This window comes from Ahaetulla prasina, chromosome 4, assembly GCF_028640845.1.
Source record: "Ahaetulla prasina isolate Xishuangbanna chromosome 4, ASM2864084v1, whole genome shotgun sequence".
Taxonomy (NCBI): domain Eukaryota; kingdom Metazoa; phylum Chordata; class Lepidosauria; order Squamata; family Colubridae; genus Ahaetulla; species Ahaetulla prasina.
Genome location: NC_080542.1, coordinates 25,137,517 through 25,164,420, shown reverse-complemented (window position 1 = coordinate 25,164,420; position 26,904 = coordinate 25,137,517). Strand labels below are relative to the sequence as shown.

The 26,904-nt window shown below is 39.6% G+C and overlaps 1 protein-coding gene across 1 annotated transcript; it reads right to left on the bottom strand.

Annotated features, from left to right (window-relative positions):
• Window positions 1-253: 253 nt before the first annotated feature.
• Window positions 254-21,155, bottom strand: LOC131198079 (zinc finger protein 850-like). Its single transcript, XM_058182591.1, has 2 exons — window positions 20,015-21,155; window positions 254-1,542 (listed from the first exon to the last, which is right to left on the bottom strand). Exons 1-2 carry the CDS (start codon window positions 21,153-21,155, stop codon window positions 254-256), a joined length of 2,430 nt encoding a protein of 809 aa, XP_058038574.1.
• Between the last annotated feature and the right edge of the window lie 5,749 nt (window positions 21,156-26,904).

Here is a 26,904-nt window from a genome sequence, read left to right as displayed (position 1 = left end):
TTCGAATTCTGACAGAAATGTTTGCCACAAATAGGACATTCAAAGGGTTTCTCTCCTGTGTGAGTCCTGTGGTGTTTCAGCAAGTTGGAATTCTGACTGAAATATACCCATAATCAGGTTACTCAAAAGGTTACTTTCCTGTGTAAGTCCTCTAGTGTTCCACCAGGTCAGAATTTTCATTGAAACTTTCCCCACATTCTACACTTGCAAAGGGTTTGTCCCTTGTGTGACTTCTACAATGTCTTACCAAGTTTCAATTGTAACTGAAATGTTTTCCACAATCAGGACTTTCAAAAGGTTTCTCTCCTGTGTGAGTCCTCTGATGATTTATCAGGCCTGAATTCTGACTGAAATGTTTCCCACAAACAGGACATTCAAAGGGTTTCTCTCCTGTGTGAGTCCTCTGATGATTCACTAAGTGAGAATTCATCCTGAAACATTTCCCGCAAACAGGACATTCAAAGGGTTTTTCTCCTGAATGAATCCTCTGATGATTTACCAGGCAGGAATTCTGACTGAAAGCTTTCCTGCAAACAGGACATTCAAAGGGTTTCTCTCCTGTGTGAGTCCTCTGATGATTCACCAGGCAGGAATTCTGACTGTAACATTTCCTGCAAACAGGACATTCAAAGGTTTTCTCTCCTGTGTGAGTCCTCTGGTGTTTAGCCAGGTTAGAATTCTGACTGAAACTTTTCCCACAAACAGGACATTCAAAGGGTTTCTCTCCTGTGTGAGTCCTCTGGTGTTTTGCCAGGTCAGAATTCTGACTGAAACTTTTCCCACAAACAGGACATTGAAAGGGTTTCTCTCCTGTGTGAGTCCTCTGGTGCTTAGCCAGGTTAGAATTCTGACTGAAACTTTTCCCGCAAACAGGACATTCAAAGGGTTTTTCTCCTGTGTGAATCCTCTGGTGTTTCACAAGGTCACAATTTTGTCTGAAACTTTTCCCACAAAGAGGACATTCAAATGGTTTTTCTCCTGTATGAGTCTGCTGATGATTCACTAGATAGGAATTCTGACTGAAACTTTTCCCACAAACAGGACATTCAAAGGGTTTCTCTCCTGTGTGAGCCCTCTGGTGTTTAGCCAGGTTAGAATTCTGACTGAAACTTTTCCCACAATCAGGACATTCAAAGGGTTTCTCTCCTGTGTGAGTCCTCTGATGTTTAGCCAGGTTAGAAGTCTGACTGAAACTTTTCCCACAAAGAGAACATTCAAAGGGTTTCTCTCCTGTGTGAGTTCTCTGGTGTTTTGCCAGGTTAGAAGTCTGACTGAATTTTTTCCCACAAAGAGGACATTCAAAGGGTTTCTCTCCTGTGTGAGTCCTCTGGTGTTTTGCCAGGTTAGAATTCTTACTGAAACTTTTCCCACAAACAGGACATTCAAAAGGTTTTTCTCCTGTATGAGTCTGCTGATGATTCACTAGATAGGAATTCTGACTGAAACTTTTCCCACAAACAGGACATTCAAAGGGTTTCTCTCCTGTATGAGTCCTCAGGTGTCTCACGAGGTGGGAATATCGAATGAAACGTTTCCCACAATCTGGACAGTCATACGGCTTCTCCCTGCTGTGAGTCCTCAGATGTATCACCAAGTTGCCAGCTTTGCTAAAGGATTTTCCACATTGGATGCACTTGTAGGGCATCTCTCCTGTGTAAGTCCTTCCATGAACCAAAACTGACCTGCTCTGACCTGAGCTTTTACCACATTCAGAAATTTGTATCTGCTCTTCTTCAGAGTGGACTGTCCCCTGCATAATCACTTGTGATTAGAACTTTTCTCACAATAGGCACACCTATGGAGCTTTTCCAGCACTGATATTCACACAAATCTGATATTCTTGAGAAGGTTGAAAGTATGATCCCTTTTTTAGTGGTGTTTCAATTTAAGCCCTTTTCTTCCTCTCAGGGCAATGCTTGTATTACTGTCTGCCCTATATTCCTATTTAATTGACCTTTTCCTCCCCACTGGCTTCCAGATATTTCCCTCTTTCTGAATGGAAATATAATCTCCCTTGACCTTTTTGTGTATTGTGTCCTTGTGTTCCACAAAGTCTACTTTTTCCGGTCAAAATCTTTTCTTGGTTTTCTTTTGTCTTTCACCTACAGGGGAAGGAGAAGAATTGTTTTTTCTGATGGAAATGGAGAATATTTTTATTTCTGCTTCAATCTGCTGGGCTTTTCAATATTGCTTGTTATTCTCAGTTGTCCAGTGTGGTCTTCTGGCATCATCTTTGTCTGTAAGATTCAAATGAAAATGTAGCTTTTATTGTTTGTAAAAGGGTTGCAGAAGATTTGAAAAAAGTGTACATTACAATGAAAAAGCAACATGCCACAATGCCAGAATAATCTCTTATAAATCTTCTGAGGTAATTTATAGAGGTGGGGCTTTATTGATGAAATGATGCCTAAAGCCTCAGCAAGATTTGAAGCATCAGTTTTGCTCATGGAAGTCCTCAGCTCCAAATAAGGGCAGAAAATACAGTCCAGAACCTCTCTGATTACATCCTCATTTAAGTAGTTCTCCCTCATTGAGCATAATTGGGACTGGCATCATTGTCACTAAGAAGCCCAATTGTGAAGGCTGATGTCACATGACAGTGCCAACTTACATGTCTTCCTCTGCAGTTGTTAAACAAATCCCCATGGATTGTTAAAGACAATTTCATATGACCCAAGTTCATATGACCCAACTACATCTGACCCAAGTTCATATGCCCCAACTGGCGACGAGGATGGGATTGAGGTAGATAGGTAGACCAAAAAAGCGCTGATAACTTTCGAATCCAGCCAAGCAGTTAAGGCGGCAAGAACCAAGCACGACAAGCAGGATGTCAGCCTATATACCACCAGTGCCATTCGATCCCACAAAGGAAAAGTGGGGATCGTACAGGGCGAGGTTGAATGCTTCCTTGAAGCTAATGATCTTCAAGGGCTGTCTGACAATCGGAAGTGGGCCTATTTCCTGAGTCATTACGGCCCTGAAGTTTTCGACATGGCCAAATCACTCTCAGAACTGACCCCAGTACAATCGGTAACATGGCAGGTCTTGCAGACCACGTTAAGGGCACATTATGCTCCGGTACCATCCAAATTCGTCCAACGGTATCAATTCCGGCAGAGGCTGCAGCGAGAGGGAGAGCCAATCAGTGGCTACATGGCCGCCATGTGCAAGGCCACTATGCACTGCGAGTACCGAGACCTCAATGATGCACTCCTAGAGCAACTAATCTGTGGCGTTAGAGATATTCGCCTCCAGAGACGATTGCTAGCCAAAACTAACCTTACCCTAAGCATCACCCTAGATGAAAAAAGAGCACATGAATCATCAGCTAAGGCAGCTGAGATCCTGCAACACCAAAACTGGCCCAGTCTGACAGCGAAGATGAAACCAATGAAAACAATTGGCCCATTGCTGGGAGAAAGTGGCAAGAAGGTGACAAGCAACAGGGAGAAAGCAGATCTACTTAGCTCATTTTTTGCATCTGTCTTTACACAAGAGGAAAAAACAATCCAACCTATCAAAAACAGCACCACAAAAAACAGATTAGGAACACAAGTTAAAATAGGGGGAAAAAATGGTAAGTGAACATCTGTCTACCCTAGATGAGTTCAAATCACCAGGACTGGATGGATTACACCCCAGGGTTCTGATGGAACTGGCAGACGAAATCTCAGAACCACTGAACTATATCTTTCAAAGAACCTGGAGCACAGGGGAACTGCCAGAGGACTGGAAAAGAGCTGATGTAGTTCTCATCTTCAAAAAAGGGGGAAAAAAGCAGATCCAGGAAACTACAGACCTATCAGCCTGACCTCAATACCAGGAAAGATTCTGGAAAAGATAATCAAGCAACGAATCACCGAACACTAGAAGCAAACAAAGTAATAACCAAAAGCCAACATGGGTTTGTCAAAAACAGATCATGCCAGGCTAATCATATTGCATTCTTTGACAAAGTGACAAAATTAGTGGACCAGAGGAATGCTGTCGATACAATTTACTTGGACTTCAGTAAAGCATTTGATAAAGTAGACCATAACCTACTACTAGATAAAGTAGAAAAATGTGGGTTAGACAGCACCACCACCAGATGGATTCATAACTGACTGACCAACCACACTCAACATGTAGTCCTCAATGGAATTTCGTCTACATGGAGGGAAGTATGCAGTGGAGTACCCCAAGGCTCTGTTTTAGGCCCAGTATTCTTCAACATCTTCATCAATGACTTGAACAAGGGGATAGATGGGGAACTTATCAAATTTGCAGATGACACCAAGCTGGCAGGAATAGCCAACACTCCAGAAGATAGGCTCAAGATACAGAAAGATCTTAACAGATTAGAACATTGGGCGCTATCTAACAAAACGAAATTCAACAGTGAAAAAAGTAAGGTTCTACATTTAGGCAAAAAAAATAAAAATGCACAGGCACCGTATATGTGGTACCTTGCTCAATAGTAGTAACTGTGAGAGGGATCTTGGAGTCCTAGTGGACAACCATTTAGATATGAGCCAGCAGTGTGCAGCAGCTGCCAAAAAAACCAACACAGTTCTGGACTGCATAAACAGAGGGAAAGAATCAAGATCACGTGAAGTGTTAATACCACTTTATAATGCTTTGGTAAGGCCACACTTGGAATATTGCATTCAGTTTTTGTCGCCGCGATGTAAAAAAAGATGCTGAGACTCTAGAAAGAGTGTAGAGAAGAGCAACAAAGATGATTAGGGGACTGGAGGCTAAAACATATGAAGAACGGTTGCAGGAACTGGGTATGTCTAGTTTAATAAAAAGAAGGACTAGGGGATGCATGATAGCAGTGTTCCAATATCTCAGGGGCTGACACAAAGAAGAGGGAGTCAAACTATTCTCCAAAGCACCTGAGGTAGAACAAGAAGCAATGGGTGGAAACTAATCAAGGAGAGAACCAACTTAGAACTAAGGAGAAATTTCCTGACAGTTAGAACAATTAATAAGTGGAACGACTTGCCTGCAGAGAATGCTCCAACGCTGGAAATTTTTAAGAAAATGTTGGATTACCATCTGTCTGAGGTCGTATAGGATTTCCTGCCTGGGCAGGGGGTTGGACTAGAAGGCCTCCAGGGTCCCTTCCAACTCTGTTGTTGTTATTATTATTGTTACTATGTTTGTTACTACAAACTCAAACAGCAGATTGTGACAGATTTGGCTAAATGGGAACATTTACAATTGTCATTGCTGGGAAGAATATCAACAATTAAGATGAATATATTACCTAGAATTTTTTATTTGTTTCAGACTATACCAATGAAATTGAGGAGAGGATACTTTGTGGAGTTGAACAAAATGATGTTGAAATATATTTGGCAAGGGAAAAAGGCACGGATAAAAATAAAACTATTACAAGACGAGAGTCAGAGGCAGCTTTGGGTTACCTAATTGGGAATTGTATTACCAAGCAGCAAATTTGATGTGGATTAAAGAATGGATAATCCTAAAAAATAATAGAATATTGACTTTGGAAGGCCATGACTTGTTGTTGGGAGGGCATGCTTTTTTATGGTATGGACAAGCTAAATCACAGGGATATTTTAGAAGACATAGTCAAAGAAGCGTTGTTATCAAATTGGGAGAAGATAAAGAAAAGTCACTTCTTAAAAAACGGTGATATCCCCAATTCCTAAGCCAGATAAAGATTTAGAAAGGATTGAGTCCTATCGGCCAATTTCTTTAATTAATCAGGATGCAAAGATATTTACTGCTATTATAAGTAATAGATTAAATAGATTTATAGATAGATATATAAGTTATAACCAAGTAGGTTTCGTGAAGGGTAGATACATGAGTGATATTGTTAGAAGAGTATTAAATATTATAGATGTAGCTGAACATAACGGTGATAAAATTGGTATAGTATCATTGGATATTTTTAAAGCTTTTGATTCCGTACAATGGGAAACTATTAAAGTAATTGTGGAGGCTTTAGGCTTTGGTAATAAGTTTATACATGTTATTTCAAAATTGTATCAAAAAAGCAGTGCAAGAGTGAAGGTGAATGGAATATTAACTGAAGAGATAAAATTAGAAGCAGGTACGAGACAAGGATGTCCCTTGTCCCCAACATTATTTTTATTAGCTATGGAAATTTTGACAAAAATGATAGAAAAAGATGAAGAATTAGAAGGATATAAGGGGTATAAGATAAATTTGTATGCGGATGATACTTTAATTATTTTGAAAAATATAGAAAAAGACCTGAAAAAGATATATAAGCATTTGAAAGAATTTGAGGAAATGACAGGTCTGAAAGTAAATTGGTCAAAGTCAGAATTATTGATGGATAGTAATGGTAATGAGTGTGAGAATATGCAAGAGCAATTTGGGATAAGGATTAAAAATACATTGAAATATTTGGGTATAGTGCTTTCACTCAAGGTTAAAGAATTGAAAAAACTTAATTATGATGTGGTGATTAATGAAATTGAGAAGAAGATAGACAAATATAAAATGTTAAAGTTGTCTTGGTTTGGTAGAATTGCAATGTGTAAGATGATGTTGCTGCCCAAGTTCAACTTTTTATTCGAGATGCTACCGCTAAATTTGACAGAGAAAGATATTGAAGGATATCAGAAAAAATTGGACAAATTTTGTAATGGTGGCAAAAGACCTAGATTAGTGAAGAAAATGTGGTATCAAAATCAAAAGGAAGGTGGATTAGGAATCCCCAAATTATTTAATTATTACTGTGCGTATGGTATCCGGATAGTGGTAAAAATATTTAAAGGTGAAGATAACTATTGGAGAGACTTAGAGTTAAGGGATAGAGAAATTTGGATCAAGGTGGTTTTTAGATAAAGCAAACTCAAAATGTGTAATTAGAAGTTATTGGTTAAAGGGATTAAGTAAAATGTGGAATAAATTTGTTAAAATTTTAATTCCGGATATAATCTTTTTGGGGGAGACAATTGGAAATTGGCCGATTAAAAATAATATAAAAGCGTAATGAAGTGATTAAAGAGGAAAATATAGAAATTATTAGAGATTGGATAAAAGTTATGGAAAATGAAAGGAGGAATAAAGAAATTATTGAAAAATTAGGGTTAAGTTGGTTTGAAAAAATACAGATAGAAAAATGGACAAAAAAATTAAGGGAAAATTATTCGATAAATAGATGTGAAACTGAATTTGAATATTTAGTATCTCGGATTATGAAAGATGAAATTGGGCTAAAGGGACTCGTTAGTAGGGTTTATAAGATTATAAATTCTGATGAAAAATTACAAAGAGTGATGAGGACAAATTGGGAAAAAGATCTTAATATTGAAATACCAGAGTCAGATTGGAATGTGAATTGGAATAGTAGAATTATGAGAACTTTATCTATAAGGATTAAAGAGCATAATTATAAAGTTGTTTGGAAATGGTATTTGACTCCAGTAAGATTGTCACAAATGGATAAAAAAATTAGTAAAAAATGTTGGAGATGTGAGATGGAATTGGGGACTTATGAACATATGTGGTATAAATGTGACAAGGTTAAAAAGTTTTGGCAACAATTGGAGAAAATTGTATTTGAAATGATGGGGAAAGTAATAATATTGAGAGTGGAAACTATATTATTGTTGGTAATTAGGGAAATAGAATTAACAAAATATGAAAAAGAATTGATTAGAATTATGATTATAATAGGTAGAATTATAATAGCTAGATATTGGAAATTAGATGTGATTTTTAGAATAGAAGAGTGGAATTCTGAAATGTGGAAATTAGCCTTAAATGATAAAATGACATGTGATATTAAAATTAGAAGTGGTGTGTATAAAGAAGATATTTTTTGGAAGACTTGGAAACCATTCGTGGACTATGTGCTTGGAAAATTGGACGCTTCGGTACCTGTACCTCGAGAACGTGGATTTTGGCAATTATGAGGACATATCCGAAGACCCAAATCTTCCTTTTTTTTATGTATAGCACAAGGGTGTAATAATGTATTTTCTTTTTTGTTTGTTGGAAAAAAGTAATAAAAAATTTTTTTTTAAAAAAAATTCCAATTTGGGTATCATCTATTGAGGCATTCTCATATTCAATAACATTTAAAAAGGAACATATTATTAGATATAATGAATTGTTGAATGAAAAGGGTGAGTTAAAATCTAAATTAGAACTAGAGGCAGATGGTATAACAATGAACTGGTTTTCATATTTACAAATACAGTCCAGATATGATAAAGATGTTAAAACATTACCTCTCGAATGGACAATGGAATGTCAAGCAACGTTTGAAAAATTGAAACGACTGTTTGCCGCTGAACCTATTTTAAAACACTCCGATATGGATGTTCCTTTTGTGATACAAGCAGATGCTAGTGATGTAGCAGTCGGAGCCGTTTTACTCCAAAACAATTCCGATGGTAAACTACAACCCTATGCTTTCACTTCTCGAAAATTGACTGAAACTGAAAGACGGTGGGCTATTTGGGAAAAAGAAGCATTTGCAGTTCATTGGGCTCTTCGCACATGGAGACAATTCTTAGAAGGTTCTAATCATCCTTTTGAAGTTTGGACTGATCACAAAAATTTAGAAGCGCTAAAAACTCCTAGAAAACTTTCGCCTAAACAAGCCTGTTGGGCTCAATATTTTAACTGCTTTAATTTCACCTTACATTACATTCCTGGAGGAAAAAACTTTTTGGCAGATGCTCTTTCACGTTTGCCCCAATACAATGGTACACGCTCTGAGGTGGTTCGCCCAATACTTCCCATTCAGCAGTTAGCAGCTCCAGCTATAACTCGAAGCCATACCAAAACCGAGACATCACTGCCAGATGAACTAACTAAGTTGTTTAAGGAAGCTTTGAACTCCGATGACTGGTTCTTGGCACATTCGCATGAATGCACGCTCCGTGATGGACTAGCTTGGGTTGGAGCGAAACTATATGTTCCTCTATCACTCAGAGAAACCTTCCTACAATGATGCCATGATGCCAAAATGGCAGGACATTTTGGATTTGTGAAAACCTTGCATCTTCTTAAAAGACAATTTTGGTGGCCAAGTCTTAAAAAGGACATTCAATCGTATATATCAAGTTGCCCTGTTTGCGCATCGTCTAAAAGACCTCCAGGAAAACCTCCTGGACTACTTCAAACAGTAGCCCGGCCAGGAGCTCCATGGAAAGAAATATCCATGGATTTCATAATGGAGCTACCCGAAAGTGCAGGCAATACTGTAATCTGGGTAGTCACAGACCTTTTCTCCAAACAAGTCCATTTTATTCCATGTTCAAAAATACCCTCCTCAAAGACTCTGGCGAAGTTGTTTGTGCAACACATTTATAGACTCCATGGAGTTCCTGAACGCCAGATTGGGGAGTTCAATTCACTTCTCAATTTTGGAAAGAATTTTTGCGACTGATTGGCTCTGCCCAAGGATTAAGCTCCTCCCATCATCCCCAGACTAATGGAAGTTGTGAACGCTTGAACTCGGTACTAGAACAATATTTACGTTGTTACATTAACTATCAACAAGACAATTGGGCAGACCTACTACCTTTTGCTGAAGTCGCCTACAATAACTCAATTCATAGTAGCACAGGATTTACTCCTTTTAAAATAGCTTCAGGCCAAGACTTTGTTCCCATTTCGGAACTTCCAAAGGAAAAAAACCACGATTTCCTCCTTGTCAGAATGGATAGATCAAATACAAAGCACATGGAAAATGACTTGCAAGGCGATCGATGATGCTCACCATGCACATAAAAAACAAGCAGATAAAAAAAGATCCCCTGAGAACAAATACCAAGTTGGAGATAGAGTTTATTTCTCCACCAAATATTTACAAACCACTCAAAAATCTAAAAAACTGGGACCTAAGTATGTAGGACCTTTCCCCATAGTGAAAATCATCAACCCCGTGACTGTACAGCTAGAATTACCAAAAACGCTTAGAAGAATTCATCCCGTTTTCCATGTAAGCTTGCTGAAACCAGGACACACATCTACTTTCCGTGCTAACCATACACCCCCTCCTATACCAATTCTCATAGAGGGCGAACAACATTTTGAAGTAAAAGAAATCTTGGATTCAAGAAAACATAGAAATAAAATTCAATATCTCATTGCTTGGAAGCACTTCCCTTTGTCCCAAGCCGAATGGGTGAACAAGGAAGATGTTCGTGCTTCAGAAAAGATAGCTCAATTCTATAAAAAAATATCCTGACAAACCCTAACTTTTCTCTTTTTCTTTCTAGGACTGATGTCCTTGTTGCAGGAGGGCCGAATGTCAGCCTCCACTCCAATCTTCATATCTTTTTGTACTTCTTATATTCAGTTGTTAGATAGCATGGGATTTTATTTCTAATGTAAATAGCTCTTGGATTCAAGTTAAGTAGAGAGGGTCCTTTAAGAGTGTCGGTCTGACATAATTAAGGGGGGAGGGGAGATTAATGTTTTGAATTCAACAGGAATGTTTGAGCGCGAACTCTAACGGACATTGCATTCCTGATATGATTGACAGCCAGAGACCTGTGGAAGAAGATTACCACGGGACCATGGGAAGGAGCTGGCATTGGACCAGACCTGATGACCTCTTGGGGAAGAGGAGGGAGAAATAGGGGGGATATAGATTGTTAGCCATATTTTGTCTCAGATTCAACTTTATACTGCTGCAATCAAGATGTACCTAGTAAAAGTACTTTTCTTTATTTTCAAATGAAGTCAAGGTGTAATCTTTCCTAGATATAATCAGAGGCAGCCTGACAGAAGGCTTTTACAATAATATAACTAGTTTTGATAATATAACTAGTTATTTAATATAACTAATTGTCAGATGACAATTTGATTAGGAAACTGTATGGATATTTATTAGAGATGAAACTGGAGGAAGAACAAGTAAAAGAGACAATGATTGCTTGGGGGAAGAATTTTGGTCATGGGATAGATTTAGAGGGTTGGCAGAAATTGTGGATGTATAATTATAAAATGACAATATCTACAGCATATAAAGAGAATTTGTATAAGATGTTTTAGAGGTGGCATTTACTCCCTACAAGAATTGCTAGAATGTTCAAGGAAAATGCTGGAAGTGTCATCAGACACCTGGATCATACTACCACATGTGGTGGACATGTGTTGAAGCGAAAAGATACTGGACTAAAATACACACGTGGTTGGAGAAAATGATCAAAACACATATTGATTTTAAGACAGAAGTCTTTCTGTTGGGAATTATACCTGAGATATATACTAGAGATGTAAAATATTTGATTGTGAATATTATTACAGCAGCCAGGATTGTGTTTGCTAAAAATTGGAAAAATGAAAAATTACCTTCACAAGATGAAATAATTAGAAAAATGAGGGAATGTGCAGAGATGAGTAAATTAACATTTGAAATTAGAGAGCAAGGAGATAAGCAATATTATAAAATATGGGATTTATTTTATTATTGGTTAAATGGAAAGATATGTTAGAAAAGAAAATATAAGATATATGTATAAAAGAGATGTTTACTTTGTGATTGCAAAAGAAGATATGTTAACACCCATACAGCATGTTGCAATTGATTTGATGAGGGTTTTTTTGTTTGTTTTTTATTAAAAATAAATTAAAAAAATTTCCAAAAAAACAAAACAAATTAAAACAGACTTGGATAAATGGAAAAATTTGCAGCTATCAATGGTAGGAAGAATTGCAAGCATAAAAATGAATATTTTACCAAAGTTACTTTTTTTTTGTTCCAAATGGCCCCTATAAAAATAGGAAAACAAATACTTTGATGAACTAAATACAATAATTTTGAAATACGTTTGGCAAGGGAAAAAAGCAAGAATCAAATTGAAAATGTTGCAAGAATTTAAAAATAATGGGGGCTTTGGGCTATCAGATCAAGCAGCTGTATTAACATGGGTGAGGTTAACCCTAAAACACAAAAATTACTGTTTTGGGAAGGCCATGAACTCCAATTAGGATGGCATGCTTTTTTATGGTATGATAAAAGCAAAACTCATAGGTATTTTCTAAGACATTATATTAGAAATTCTCTACTTTCCGGATGGGAAAAGATGAAAGCAAAATTTTACATGAAAATTCCAGTTTGGCTCTCAATGATGGAAGCATTTGTTCATCCAAATGTAGTAAATCTGGAAAAAATCTTAATGTATAAAGCAGGGGTGAAATGCTCCCGGTTTGGACTGGATCGCCTGATCCGGTAACGATGGTGGCGGGTGGTTCGGAGAACCGGTAGCAAAAAAAATCCCTGCCCCTTCCCGCCCTTGCTGAGCCATGTGATCATGAGAGGTTTTTTTTTACTTTTAAAAGCATTTTTTCTTCAGCGAAAAATGCTTTTAAAAGTTAAAAAAAAGCCTCTGATGATCACGCAGCTCCACTGGGATTGTCAGAACCCTATAAAAGCATTTTTTTCTACAGCCTCTCCAGCCGAAGAGGTTGTAAAAAATGCTTTTAAACGGTTCTGATGATCAGGCAAATCAGTTGGAATTGTCAGAACCCTTTAAAAGCATGTTTTCTACAAGCTCTTTGGCCAAAGGTTATTAAAAAATGCTTTTAAAAGGTTCTGGCGACCAGCGAACTCAGCTGGGATTGTCAGAACCCTTTAAAAGCTTTTTTTTTCCTCTGGCAATCCCAGCTGAGTTGCCTGATCATCACAGGCTTTTAAAAGCATTTTTTTACAACCTCTTCAGCTGAAGAGGTTGTAGAAAAAATGCTTTTAAAAGTAAAAAAAAAAAAGTTGGCCACGTCCACCCAATCACATTAACTCCCCCACCAAGCTATGCCCAAAGAACTGGTAGTAACAAATTTTACATTTCACCTCTGGTATAAAGATATTTTAAATGTGGAAGGGCAACTTAGAACCAAACAAGAGTTGCAGTACCAAGGCGTGGAGAACTATGGTTTTTACAAAAAGCTTACAATACTTAACTAAATAATTTTAGGGGTAGATGAAAAGTTGATAAAGAAATTATATAACCTTTTGCTAAGCCTGAAAATGGAAGATGGGCAAAACCTTTTGGATATACTGTACTATGTGTCAGTTTTGGAAGGCAATTTTCTTTTTGCTTCTTAACTGCCATATATTTTGACTGGGGAATTTGGGAGGGGGTTGTTATTGGAGCGGTAGAAAGTTAGTCATAACAACATTCCGTATTCAAGGACTTTTGCGTGCCTCTGATGTAGGCTGCCTGAAAATTGTATCCAATTGAGTGTGAACAGTTGATTGGACAAACTTGTGGGTGTGAGGCAGGGCTGTGAACTGTCAACTGGGTATAGAAAACCTGAAAGCTTTCAGTTTCAGGTTTTCCCAGCTGTGCCAACATGACATCTCTAATAAATTGGAACTTTGAAGAACCTCAAGCCTCAGAGCTTTATTTCATTGGGGGTGTTCCTTGAAACCCTGACACAAGTGGCAAAAACTTTGTGAAAGGAATTCTAAATTGACAATGGAAACTACATATAAGGAAAATTTATATAAAATGTTTTATAGGTGGCATTTATCACTGATCAGATTAGCAAAGATGTTTAAAAGCATGTCTGACAGATGCTGAAAATGTAACCAGACACTGGAGACATATTATCATATGTGGTGGACATGTGAAAAAGCAAAGAAATATTTGTCAAAAATATATACATGGTTAGAAAAAAATGGTAAAGCAACAAATAGATTTTAAGCCAGAAATATTCTTGTTAGGCATAATACTGGAAAAATATGATAAAGGGAACCTATACTTAATATTACATGTTTTCACAGCAGCAAGAATTGTATTTGCACAGCACTGGAAAAATGAGGAAATACCTAAAGAGTAAGATGTAATTAAAACATTTTTTGACTGTGCAGAAATGGACAGACACTAAAAATAAAAGCAAAAGAAGATACAGAGTATTTTCAAACATGGGACTCATTTTACAGATGGTTGGATAGTAGAGGTAGAAATTAGGAGTGGGAAAAGTATTATTATATATAAATGGAGCGATCCAGACAATATGCTGTTCACTAAGCACCTATGTACGTAATCTGAAAATATATAAATTAACTGCTAAAAAAAGAAAATAATTTAGCTGACCTCATGGCAAAACCATTAAATATACAAAAACACAAAGAATTTGTGAAACAAATTAGTTTAAATGCTGTCCAGCTATAAATTAAATTTAATAGCTGGAACAGTTAAATTGTATAATGGGCAAGAACAGTTAGTTGCAAGTTGATTGGTTGGAGAGTGCTGGCTCCTGTGTGAGGCAATCTTCGCTATGATTGGTTGCTGTAGGTATAAAGGGGAAATTTCCCATTTTTCTCGCTTTTTTCTTCTGTGTGCGCTGTATGCTATTTGAATTTACCTACGGATGTTCCTGACCATTTTGTTTGCTGTAAATATAAATGTTAACTATATTTATTTGTATAAAACTACAAATTTGCCTTAACGTCTGTGAGTTTATTTGGAAACCTGCTGCACAATTTCCTGACCGAGGACTATCACTATTACACCCAGAGAAAAAAGCCATTTGCAGTGTAAGTCATTTGCCGGAAGCAACACAGGAAGGAAATAATTGTTGTCATATCCAGCTGGAGGATTACCCAGAAGGATGTGAAGGATCGTGGTGAGAAAAAAACATTTCAGCTGTGGGAGATCCCTTCCTCTGGGACTGATGGAAGCATTTAGGATTATGAGCGTGCACAAATGGATGGGTCTCTCCAAATGAATCCTTTTGTGAGCCTGAGCTCTTCCAAAGAAGCTCCCACAGGGAGCACAGTCACTTCTTAAAAGACCCCTCATGACGGATTGGAAACTGCAGGATGGTTGGGAGAAGGCTGAAGTGGATGTGGCTCCTACAGATTTGGAGTTAACAGACTCGATATGAGATGAACTGGGCTTTCTTAAGAAGATTGGGGAATGGATCTACCATATCTAACTGGAAAACAATGTGGAAAATGGATCAGCCAAGAGATTTTATGATTTGGGCAATAAAACACAACTGTTGTCTTATTGTTCTCAACTTAAATTTTAAGAAAAAGTTTTATTAATAAGAATCAAACAAAGATATTTCAGCCCAGACAAATCAGCGACAATGATTCTAATGATTTATGGTAAATAAGAAGCCATTCTAAACTTTGTACAAATTAAACGGAATAGTAGATTGTTAACGAAGTGCTTTGATGTTTAACTTTGTTGTTGGTTCACCTGTTAATTACAATGCCTTTATAGATTGTAAATAGATGAACATCAAATTGGTTATAAATAGAAGCAGAAGTTTATAAATTTTTGGCCTGCTTCATAAGGGGAGATAACTAATATGTTATGAATATTCTAGTGGGGGGATAATAGAAGTAAAACTGTTTGATTTTTTTAATGTACATTTTTTCTTTTTATATATATTTTTCTATCGTTGTTTTGCTTTTTAAAAAATTGTTTCTGTTTTTGGAGTTTGTACTGTATATTAATATTTTGAACAAAATAACCTTTTTTTAAAAAAAACACGTCCCTTTACAATGAGCACATTTATGGCGCTACTGTGGACCTATTTTCTAAACTGCTTCTGAATTCATAGACTCATAGCAACATGGGCAGTGGTGGGATTCTACCGGTTCTCACCGGTTCTGTAGAACCGGTTGTTAAGTAGTTAAGCAATTCTGAGAACCTTGTTAAGTAATTAAGCATTTCGAAGAACCGGTTTGTTAAAAAAAATTCCCTTCGGTTTTTTTCACTTTACAAGCTTAATCCTGTAAGGAATTACAACTTTCTGTGTTGTTTTCTAGCCTAATCTTTATTGCCCTGCTTACAGAAACTGCCTCTCCGTTAACCCTTATTTCATTTTTGGCAGTACTTCCGGTTCCGTAGCTTCTCAGAGTTTTTTCTTTCTTGACTTTCTTAAAGGGGAAGGGTTGTTTTAAGTTTTTTGTACCGCTGTTGGGAGGAAATACTCCCCTGTTGGAGTTCTTCCAATCAGGATGCAATGATTAGCTCTTTGAAGAAATAATTGAACAACGAAACAGAAGCTTTTAATGACAAGGAACCAAGCTGAGGGACATTCACCAAGGCTTATTGGCTAGCTAGAAAAACTGACATTCAAACGTGAGTTTACATACCCTTTCACACTTTTGACCAGTCCTAGCACTTACGACTGTCCTCACATTTTACGTTTTGATTTGATTTGATTTGATTTATTGGATTTTTATACCACCCTTCTCCCGAAGGACTCAGGGCGGTTTACAGCCTAGATAAAATGACAATAGTATACAATTAAAACAATAAATTAAAAAACTTATTAAACATATGGCCGAATTAAAACACTTAAAATCATAAAAACCCCATAAAATTTATAAAATTTATATCAAATATTAAAACTATTAAAATCCTATGCCAACCCTGCACGAATAAACAAATAGGTCTTCAGCTCGCGGCGGAAGGTCCGAAGGTCTGGCAGTTGACGAAGTCCAGGGGGAAGTTCGTTCCAGAGAGTGGGAGCCCCCACAGAGAAGGCCCTTCCCCTGGGGGCCGCCAGCCGACATTGCTTGGCGGACAGCACCCTGAGGAGTCCCTCTCTGTGCGAGCGTACGGGTCAGTGGGAGGCATTCGGTAGCAGCAGGCGGTCCCGTAAGTACCCTGGCCCTAAGCCATGGAGCACTTTAAAGGTGATAACCAAAACCTTGAAGTGCACCCGAAAGACCACAGGTAGCCAGTGCAGCCTGCACAGGAGTGGTGTTACATGGGAGCCACGTGCGGCTCCCTCTATCACCCGTGCAGCTGCATTCTGAACCAACTGGACCCTCCAAGTGCTCCTCAAGGGGAGCCCCATGTAGAGAGCATTGCAATAATTCAAGCGAGAGGTAACAAGAGCATGAGTGATCGTGCATAGGGCATCCCGGTCAAAGAAGGGGCACAACTGACGAATCAGGCGGACCTGATAAAAAGCTCTCCTGGAGACGGTTGTCAAGTGATCTTCAAAAGACAACCGCCCATCCAGGAGAACGCCCAAGTTGTGCACCCTTTCCACTGGGGCCAATGATTCGCCCCCAACAATCACTGCAGCTGAGTGTACCGGGGTGCCGGCATCCACAGCCACTCCGTCTTGGAGGGATTGAGCTTGAGCCTGTTTCTCCCCATCCAGACCCATACTGCTTCCAGACACCGGGACAGCACTTTGATAGCTTCGTTGGGGTGGCCTGGGGTGGAAAAGTACAGCTGCATGTTGTCAGCGTACAGTTGGTACCTCACCCCAAAGCCATTGATGATCTCACCCAGCGGCTTCATATAGATGTTGAACAGGAGAGGTGAGAGAATCGACCCCTGCGGCATCCCACATGTGAAGGGCCTTGAGGTCGATCTCTGCCCCCCTGCCAACACCGTCTGTGACCGGTCGGAGAGATAGGAGGAGAACCACCGATAAACAGTGCCTCCCACTCCCAAACTCCCTAACCGGTGCAGCAAGATACCATGGTCGATGGTATCAAAAGCCGCTGAGAGATCTAATAGGACCAGGGCAGAGGAATAACCCCTGTCTCTGGCCCTCCAGAGATCATCCACCAACGCGACCAAAGCCGTCTCCGTACTGTATCCAGGCCAAAAGCCGGACTGGAACGGGTCTAGATAGACAGATTCATCCAGGTATTGGGGTAATTGACGTGCCACCACACTCTCTACAACCTTCACCACAAAGCGAAGGTTGGAGACCGGACGATAATTTCCCAAAACAGCTGGGTCCAGGGAAGGTTTCTTGAGGAGGGGTTTCACCACCGCCTCTTTCAAGGTGGCAGGGAAAACCCCTTCCATCAAAGAAGCGTTGATAATCCCCCGGAGCCAGCCTCGTGTCACCTCCTGCGTGGCCAGCAGCGGACAGGAGGGCATGGGTCCAGTAAACATGTGGTGGCATTCAACCGCCCCAACAACCTGTCCATGTCCTCGGGAGTCACAGGGTCAAATCCATCCCAAACAGTCTCAACAAGATGACCTCTCACCTGGATCTACCCAATTTTGATCCAATCCATCCTGAAGCTGAACAATTTTATCGTATAGATAACCACTAAACTCCTCGGCACGGCCCTGTAAGTGGTCCTCCCGCACCTCCTGTTGAAGGAGAGAGCGGGTCACCTGAAACAGGGTGGCCGGGCGGTTATCTGCCGACGCAATGAGGGAGGAAACGTAAAAATGCTTTGCTTCCCTCAATGCCACTAGGTAGGTCCTACTATAAGACCTAACTAGTGTCCGGTCAGCTTCGGAACGGCTGGATCTCCAGGCACTCTCTAGGCGTCTTCTCCAGCGTTTCATCTCCCTCAGCCCCTCGTAGAACCAAGGAGCTGGTTGAGATCTACGCCGGGTTAGAGACCGCAAAGGTGCGACCCGGTCTAAAGCGCCAGTCGCGGCTAGTTCCCAGGCCACAACTAGCTCTTCAGCCATATCCCTTTACCATGAGCACATTTATGGCGCTACTGTGGACCTATTTTCTAAACTGCCTCTGAATTCATAGAATCATAGCAACATGGGCAGTGGTGGGATTCTACCAGTTCTCACCGATTCAGTAGAACCGGTTGTTAAGTAGTTAAGCAGTTCTGAGAACCTTGTTAAGTAATGAAGCATTTCGGAGAACTGGTTGTTAAAAGAAATCTCCTTTTGTTTTTTTCACTTTACAAGCTTAATCCTGTAAGGAATTACAACTTTCTGTGTTGTTTTCTAGCCTAATCTTTATTGCCCTGCTTACAGAAACTGCCTCTCCATTAACCCTTATTTCATTCTTGGCAGATCAATTTTTCTAGCTAGCCAGTAAACCTTGCTGAATGTCCCTCAGCTTGGTTCCTTGTCATTAAAAGCTTCTGTTTTGTTATTCAATTATTTCTTCAAAGTGTTGATCATTGCATCCTGGCTGGAAGAACTCCAACAGGAGAGTATTTTCTCCCAACAGTGGCGTAAAAAGCTTAAAACAACTTTTCCCCTTTAAGAAAGTAAAAAACCCCAAAATCCTCCAAGAAGCTCCAGAACTAGAAGCGACAGTAAAAATGTAATAAGGGTTAGTTTAGGAGAGGCAATTTCAGCAAGCAGGGCCATAAAGATTATTATGTTGTAATTCCTTACAGGATTAACCCTGTAAAGTGGAAAAAACAAAAGGAGATTTCTTCTAACAACCGGTTGTCTGAACTGCTTAACTACTTAACAACCAGTTCTACCAAACTGGTGAGAACCGGTAGAGTCCCACCACTGCACTGTTCTGCTTAATGACTTGAACATTTGTTTAACAACCTCATCAGAGCAAGAAGGGGATGGGGGTAAGTAGTTAAGCAAAGTAATCTCACTTAACAATGATTGCAACATACAGCCGTAATTGGCAGGCCCCATTAGAGTTGTATCTAGAGGATTACTTCTATGGTGGCTAAGGTATTCTGGGGCTCAAAAATGGAGGACATCAAGATAGAAGACAGAAATTCCACATGTGGGAATTCCCTAATCGATATACAAAAAAACACCACCCAAAAGCCTTTTTCAGGAATTCCAGTACTCCTGCAAAAATGAAATTGCTGCTGATAACGAGAAGCTGGTAGCTCTTTTCCATTTTCCTTTTCTCTCCACTTACAAGTCTAATTCTGATATATGTTTTCACCTACATTCCTAATGAGAGATGAGAAATAAAATTCAAGCCTTCTCTAAACTCGTCAACTTTTTCTTCAATTCGATTTCCATGTGGGCAATAAGGAACAATTTATGTCAGAAACAACATCCACAGATTTGTCTCCTCTGTGAGTTCTCTGTTATATCACCCAGTTCGAATTCTGACAGAAATGTTTGCCACAAATAGGACATTCAAAGGGTTTCTCTCCTGTGTGAGTCCTGTGGTGTTTCAGCAAGTTGGAATTCTGACTGAAATATACCCATAATCAGGTTACTCAAAGGTTACTTTCCTGTGTAAGTCCTCTAGTGTTCCACCAGGTCAGAATTTTCATTGAAACTTTCCCCACATTCTACACTTGCAAAGGGTTTGTCCCTTGTGTGACTTCTACAATGTCTTACCAAGTTGGAATTGTAACTGAAATGTTTTCCACAATCAGGACATTCAAAGGGTTTCTCTCCTGTGTGAGTCCTCTGATGACTCGCCAGGTTAGAATTCTGACTGAAACGTTTCCCACAAACAGAACATTCATAGGGTTTCTCTCCTGTATGAGTCCTCTGGTGTTTAGCCAGGTTAGAATTCTCACTGAAACTTTTCCCACAAACAGGACATTCAAAGGGTTTCTCTCCTGTGTGAGTCCTCTGATGATTCACTAGGTGAGAATTCAGACTGAAACTTTTCCCACAAACAGGACATTCAAAGGGTTTTTCTCCTGTGTGAGTCCTCTGATGATTCAGTAGGTAAGAATTCAGACTGAAACATTTCCCACAAACAGGACATTCAAAGGGTTTCTCTCCTGTGTGATTTCTCTGGTGTTTAGCCAGGTTACAATTCTGACTGAAACTTTTCCCACAAACAGGACATTCAAAGGGTTTCTCTCCTGTGTGAGTCCTCTGGTGTTTTACCAGGTCAGAATTCTGACTGAAACTTTTCCCACAAACAGGACATTCAAAGGGTTTCTCTCCTGTGTGAGTCCTCTGGTGTTTAGCCAGGTTAGAATTCTGACTGAAACTTTTCCCACAAACAGGACATTCAAAGGGTTTTTCTCCTGTGTGAGTCCTCTGGTGTTTCAAAAGGTCATAATTTTGTCTGAAACTTTTCCCACAAAGAACACATTCAAATGGTTTTTCTCCTGTATGAGTTTGCTGATGATTCACTAGATAGGAATTCTGACTGAAACTTTTCCCACAAACAGGACATTCAAAGGGTTTCTCTCCTGTGTGAGTCCTCTGATGTTTAGCCAGGTTAGAAGTCTGACTGAAACTTTTCCCACAATCAGGACATTCAAAGGGTTTTTCTCCTGTGTGAGTCCTCAGGTGTCTCACGAGGTCGGAGTATCCAATGAAATGTTTCTCACAATCTGGACAGTCATATGGCTTCTCCCTGCTGTGAGTCCTCAGATGTATCACCAAGTTGCCAGCTTTGCTAAAGGATTTACCACATTGGATGCACTTGTAGGGCATCTCTCCTGTGTAGGTCCTTCCATGAACCAAAACTGACCTGGTCTGACCTGAGCTTTTACCACATTCAGAAATTTGTATCTGCTCTTCTTCAGAGTGGATTGTCCCCTGCATAATCACTTGTGATTAGAACTTTTCTCACAATAGGCACACCTATGGAGCTTTTCCAGCACTGATATTCACACAAATCTGATATTCTTGAGAAGGTTGAAATATGTGTGATCCCTTGTTTAGTGGTGCTTCGATTTAAGCCCTTTTCTTCCTCTCAGGGCAATACTTGTATTACTGTCTGCCCTATATTCCTATTTAATTGACCTTTTCCTCCCCACTGGCTTCCAGATATTTCCCTCTTTCTGAATGGAAATATAATCTCCCTTGACCTTTTTGTGTATTGTGTCCTTGTGTTCCACAAAGTCTACTCTTTCCGGTCAAAATCTTTTCTTGGTTTTCTTTTGTCTTTCACCTACAGGGGAAGGAGAAGAATTGTTTTTTCTGATGGAAATGGAGAATATTTTTATTTCTGCTTCAATCTGCTGGGCTTTTCAATATTGCTTGTTATTCTCAGTTGTCCAGTGTGGTCTTCTGGCATCATCTTTGTCTGTAAGATTCAAATGAAAATGTAGCTTTTATTGTTTGTAAAAGGGTTGCAGAAGATTTGAAAAAAGTGTACATTACAATGAAAAAGCAACATGCCACAATGCCAGAATAATCTCTTATAAATCTTCTGAAGTAATTTATAGAGGTGGGGTATCAATTCCATCGGTATCAATTCTGGCAGAGGCTGCAGTGAGAGGGAGAGCCGATCAGTGCCTAAATGGCTGCTTTGCACAAGGCCGCTATTTACTGCGAGTACAAAGACCTTGATGATGCGCTCCTAGAGCAACTAATCTGTGGTGGTAGAGATATTCGCCTTCAGAGCCGACTGCTAGTCAAAACTAACCTTACCCTACACATCACGCTAGACGAAGCAACAGCATACGAATCGTCAGCTAAGGCAGCTGAAACCCTGCAACAACCAGCACCACCCCAGGCAACACCAAAATCAGCCCCCATCCATAGAGAAGTGGCCCAGTCTGACAGCAAAGATGAGACCAATGAAAACGGCTTCAAGACAGATAGGTACGATGATGGGGACCAAAAGGACGTTTGTGCTGGCTGTGGGGGATTCCAAAAATAGATAAGGAGCTGTATGACAAGCTCATACAGCAAGGAATCTTAATTCCGGTGGACCACACAAAATGGGAAATACTGATTGTCACCCCAATTAAGCCCGATGGGTCAGTCCACATATGCACCGACTATAAGGCGACCCTAAACAAAGCTCTCCAAAAAAGTGCCTATTTGGTCCCCATTGTGCAACACTTTTTACACTCTCTGGATCCTGCAAAACATTTTTGCTAAACTCGATCTTGCGCAGGTATACTAGCAGTTGCCAGTAGGTGGCACTACTGCAGAGGCACAGGGTATAGTAACCCATAGAGGTGCCTTCAAATGCACAAGACTACAGTTTGGAATTAGCGTAGCCCCCGGTCTATTTCAGAGTGTAATAAAGTATCTGCTGCAAGGACTACCAGTGGTAGTTCCCAATTCTGATGATGTCCTTGTCACCGCAGCAGACAAACAACAACTGGGAGACCGTTTATGAAGGGTGCTAACAATTTTTCGGGCCACAGGACTGCAAGTTAGGCAAAGCAAGTGCAAAATAGCAGTATCTGCCGTTGAATTCTTTGGGTACAAAATAGATGGAACTGGCATTCACCCCATAGAAAGCAAAATACAGGCTATTTGGAACGCGCCAACCCCTAAGAACAAGGCAGAGCTGCAGGCATTCCTAGGATTTTTAAACTTTTACTCGATATTCCTAAAAAACAAAGCAACGATCGCTGAGCCACTATACCAGTTGCTGACCAAGAAATCCCTGTGGATATGGGGCAAGGCGGAGGCTGAGGCATTTGCGGCTGTAAAAAGACTCCTGTCTGCCGATAACCTTTTAATTCAATATAACGGGGTGCTTCCCCTTCTGTTGGTCTGTGATGCATCCTTCTTTGTCGTTGGGGCCATCTTGAGCCATAGACTACCGAACGGCCTAGAGGCACCCATTGCCTATTTCTCCCACACCCTGTCCAGCGCTGAACAGAACTACAGCCAGCTTGACAGGAAGGCCCTGGCAGTTGTAGCAGGGGTAAAGAAATTCCACAAATATTTGTTTGGACGAACTTTGGAACTGGTCACCAACCACCGACCTCTCCTAGGACTCTTGGCTGGAGACCGCCCCACTCCAGCAGCTTTGTCCCCCCATCTGCTAGGTGGGCCATTTTTCTGGCTGCTACTCTTACTACCTCATCCATTGTCCCGGTTGGAGCCTCGACATGCCGATGCCCTAAGCAAGTGCCTGCTACCGGACTTACTGGAAGACCTGACACTAGGGGTCCCCATTCTACTCATCGACGCTATGGACTCGGGGCCTCTCACTTCTGCTGAAATAGCGAGAGACTCTGCTAAGGATCATGTATTACGAACTGTGATTGGCTGGGTGCATAGGGGTGGCCAGTTGGCTCTGTGAACAGGGAATTTAAGCAGTTTCTTAACAAACAGAATGAACTGTCTACACAAGGGAGTTGTCTATTGTGGGGTGACAATGGATTTTGGAGATAGATTTGTAAATATGGTTATGACTATATATAAAGATCAATTGGCAAAGGTAATAATAAATGGTGAAATGACAGAAAAAGTAGACATCAGAAAAGGAACTAGACAAGGATGTCTATTATCTCCATTATTATTTATCTTGACGTTAGAGGTTTTAAATAGAAAAATAAGACAAGATAAAGAAATAAAAGGAATGAAAATTAAAAAAGAAGAATACAAGCTACAAGCATTTGCAGATGATTTGGTATTCATTATGGAAGAACTAGTGGAAATGGGTTTAAAGTTAATGCAACAAATAGAGGGATATGGAGAGGTAGCAGGATTGAAAATGAATAAAGATAAAACTAAAATTATAGTCAAAAACAGGAGAGAAAAACGAAAGAAGCAACTAATGCAGAATTTAGATATTCAAATAGTGAAGAAAGTGAGATATCTGGGCATTCAATTAACTTCAAGATGTATTACATTGAAGGAAGATAACTACTACAAATTGAGGAACCAAATTTAAATAGATTTGGAAAAATGGAAAAATTTGCAACTATCATTAATGGGAAGAATAGCGTTAATTAAAATGAATTTACTGCCAAGAATTTTGTTCTTTCAAAACAATTCCGACAAAATTGGAAAAGAAATATTTGGAGACTTTGAATCAGATGATGTGGAAATATATATGGCAAGGGAAAAAAAGCAAGAATTAATATTAAACTGCTTCAAGATTCTAAGACTGGGAACTTTATTACCAAGCAGTGATGTTGACCTGGGTTAAAGAATCGATTTTATTGAGAAATACAAGACTATTGACTTTGGAAGGACATGATTTGCAACTAGGTTGGCATGCTTTCTTGTGGTATGGCAAAAATAGGATACATGGATACTTTCAGAGACATTGTGTTAGAAATGGCTTGTTAACAATATGGGAGAGAGTGAAAAAAAAACCACTACATGGAAATACCAATGTGGTTTTCAACAATACAAGCTGACACATCCGAATATGATTAATATGAATAATATTGTATGTTATAAAGACATTTTAATTGAGAAGGGAGAGTTGAAACAGAAGCAAGAATTAGAAAAACAAGGGATTGAGACTGATTGGTACACAAGATTGCAAATACAATCAAGATATGATAAAGACTTGAAACAATATGGTTTTAATTTGGGGGAATCAGAGTTGGATCAGATACTGATTGGAAAGGATGAAAAAATGATTAAAAATTGTATAACTACCTATTGCAAGTTAGACTAGAAGATGAAGAAGTACCGTATATACTCGAATATAAGCCGATCCGAGTATAAGCCGAGGTCCCCAATTTTACCCCAAAAAACTGGGGTAAACTGGGGACTCGAGTATAAGCCGAGGGAGGGAAATGAGGCAGCTACCGGTCAGGGAAAGCCTCCCTCCCTCAGCCGAGAAGGCTGGCGGCTCCCCCGCCCCGCCCTCTCACTGCACCAGCAGGGCTTCCCCGCGCTAATGCAAAAGCCCGCCAAGTTTGCACCATCCGGTATAATGTGAAAAAAAGAAGAAAAAAAAAACAACTCGAGTATAAGCCGTATATACTCGAGTATAAGCCGAGGGGACGTTTTTCAGCACAAAAAACGTGCTGAAAAACTCGGCTTATACTCGAGTATATACGGTAAAAGAAATAATGATAACTTGGGTGAAAAATTTTGGTTATGCAATAGAATTAGAGAAATGGCAACAACTATGGGAAAGGAATTATAAATTGACAATGGCAACAGCATATAAGGAAAACCTATAGAAAATGTTTTATAGATGGCACATGCTCCAGAAAGACTAGCAAAAATGTTTAAAGTTAAATCAGCTAAATGTTGGAAATGCTCAAATTTGCCGGGGTCATATTATCATATGTAGTGGACATGTATAGAAGCAAAAAAATTTTTGTTTTAGAACAGGGGTCACCAATCTTTCGGACCTCAAGGACCACTAAATTCATAATTTTAAATCCTGAGGATCACTAATATGAATTTTTTTAAAAGATATATAGTATTTAGTGCAATATAAAAATGCAAATAATTTTTCTGCGGACCACCAAAATTTTCTCGCAGACCACCAGTTGTCCATGGACCACTGGTTGGTGACCACTGGTTTAGAATACAGACATGGTTAAAGGAAATGCTACACAAATCCATAGAATTAAAGCCAGAAATTTTCTTATTGGGTATTTTGCCAGAAAGATATAGCAAAGAAGAAATGTATTTAATTATCCATGTGATAACAGCAGCAAGACTTGTATTTGTGCAAAATTGGAAGTTAGAGAGAATCCCATCAGAAGGTGAAGTAATAAAAAAGATCTTAGATTTTGCAGAAATGAATAGATTAAGAATAAAAGATAAAGAGGAATCAGTGTATTTCAAGACACGGGAAAGATTTTATGTACGGTTAGAAAAGAGACAGAAATAAAAGTCAATAAATAGATAAACAATATTAATAAATGGAAAAGAAATGAGAAAAATGGTAATGAAGAAACAGAAACCCAGATATCGCCAAAATAGATGGAAAAGGGGGAGGGGGGATGAAGAAGAGAAGATTATAGATATATATATTTATATTTATAGATATAAATGTACAACCATGAAGTGATGGATTGGGTAAAATAGAAAAGAAATTGAAAAGAAAATATATACTATATATACTAAATATATACTAAATATAGAAGAATATATAGTTCTTCTTCTCCGCATGCGCATTATGGCGGCGTCTTGAGCTTCTTGGAGACGGCGGCTGGAAGTCCTTGGGCCGCAATGCCATTCTGCCGGCCGCCTGGCTGCTTGGCCTCCGGCTCTTGGCTTATGATCTCTCCGGCCGCCGAGAGCGAGGTCTTTGGACCTCATTGGGCTCTCGGCTGCTGAGTACGGAGCCGGAGTTCTCAAACGAGCAGCGGATGGTGGCAGCCATGTTGGGGGGTGCGAGGAGACGCCCCGGCCTGACTCAGCTGTTTTTTGCCTGCTTTCGGCCGCGGATAACATCAAAGGCTGTGTGTGCGTGCCGAACACCGACGGAGAACATCGATGGCTGTGTGCTGTGTACTGGGTGTTGGGCCGCAGGTAACATCGGTTGTTGGGACGGTACCCTCACGGGCATAAACATCGCCCCCCCTCATGGGCCTGAATATCGTTCCTCCCCCACTGCTGACTTTTGGCCATGGCCTGCCAAAATGCCGCAATTATCTTCAGCGGCTTGCCTCTTTTTGGG